Here is a 1,151-nt window from a genome sequence, read left to right on the forward strand (position 1 = left end):
TGAGTAAGTGAGTGAGTGAGTAAATGAATGAGTGAATGAATAAGTGAGTGAATAAGTGAGTGAGTGAATGAGTGAGTGAATGAATGAATAAATAAGTGAGTGAGTGAATGAATGAGTAAATGAATGAGTGAATGAATAAGTGAGTGAATGAGTGAATGAGTGAGTGAGTGAGTAAATGAGTGAGTGAATGAATAAGTGAGTGAATGAGTGAATGAGTGAGTGAGTGAGTAAATGAGTGAGTGAATGAATAAGTGAGTGAATGAGTGAATGAGTGAGTGAGTGAGTAAATGAGTGAGTGAATGAATAAGTGAGTGAATGAGTGAATGAGTGAGTGAGTGAGTAAATGAGTGAGTGAATGAATAAGTGAGTGAATGAGTGAATGAGTGAGTGAGTGAGTAAATGAATGAGTGAATGAATAAGTGAGTGAATAAGTGAGTGAGTGAATGAGTGAGTGAATGAATGAGTGAGTGAATAAGTGAATAAATAAGTGAGTGAGTGAGTGAATGAGTGAATGAATGAGTGAGTGAATAAGTGAATAAATAAGTGAATGAATGAGTGAACACATGCACCTCCGGTGGGTGAGTGACCCCCACAGGGTGCGGACACCCCACGCGGCTCCCTCCCCCCCAGATCTACCTGCACCTGCGCGCCTACACGGTCCCCAGCGAGCAGCGGTACATCATCCGCCTGCTGCTCGTGGTGCCCGTCTACTCCTTCGACTCCTGGCTCAGCCTCCTGCTCCTGGGGAGCCAGCAGCACTACGTCTACCTGGACTCGCTGCGGGACTGCTACGAAGGTGAGGCCGGCCAGGCTCGCAGGGCCCTCCGGAGGGGGGCTGCCCGACAGCTAGGACCAGACATGCTCGGGGAGGGGAGAGGGGGAGGCCTGGCGGGTGTGGGGGCAGCAGCCGGGCCGCCCAGAGCCCAGAGGGAAATGGGGCTCCCCCGGGTGGTGAGCATCAGAGCCACCAGCCCTGTGGGCCCCAGGGGCGGGGTCGGTCCCAGAGCTGAGCTGGGAGCCCCGTGGGGGGAGGGTCCTGCTAGGTGACCTGAGCCTCAGCGTGTCCTGAGAAATGGGTTCAGCAGGGGGGTCGGGGAGACTTCCTGTAGGCGGTGCCACCGGACGCCCAGGCTCACTGCGCCCACCTCACC

General features: G+C 53.2%; 1 protein-coding gene across 1 annotated transcript in view; it reads left to right on the forward strand.

Annotated features, from left to right (window-relative positions):
• Window positions 1-1,151, forward strand: part of TMEM184A (transmembrane protein 184A) — a 19,472-nt gene that overhangs the window by 11,002 nt on the left and 7,319 nt on the right. Inside the window, exon 3 of the mRNA XM_014530986.1 lies at window positions 631-1,043. Coding sequence (XP_014386472.1) covers window positions 631-1,043 — 413 coding nt within the window. The remainder of the gene's footprint in view (window positions 1-630; window positions 1,044-1,151) is intronic.

This window comes from Myotis brandtii, unplaced genomic scaffold, assembly GCF_000412655.1.
Source record: "Myotis brandtii unplaced genomic scaffold, ASM41265v1 scaffold786, whole genome shotgun sequence".
Taxonomy (NCBI): Eukaryota; Metazoa; Chordata; class Mammalia; order Chiroptera; family Vespertilionidae; genus Myotis; species Myotis brandtii.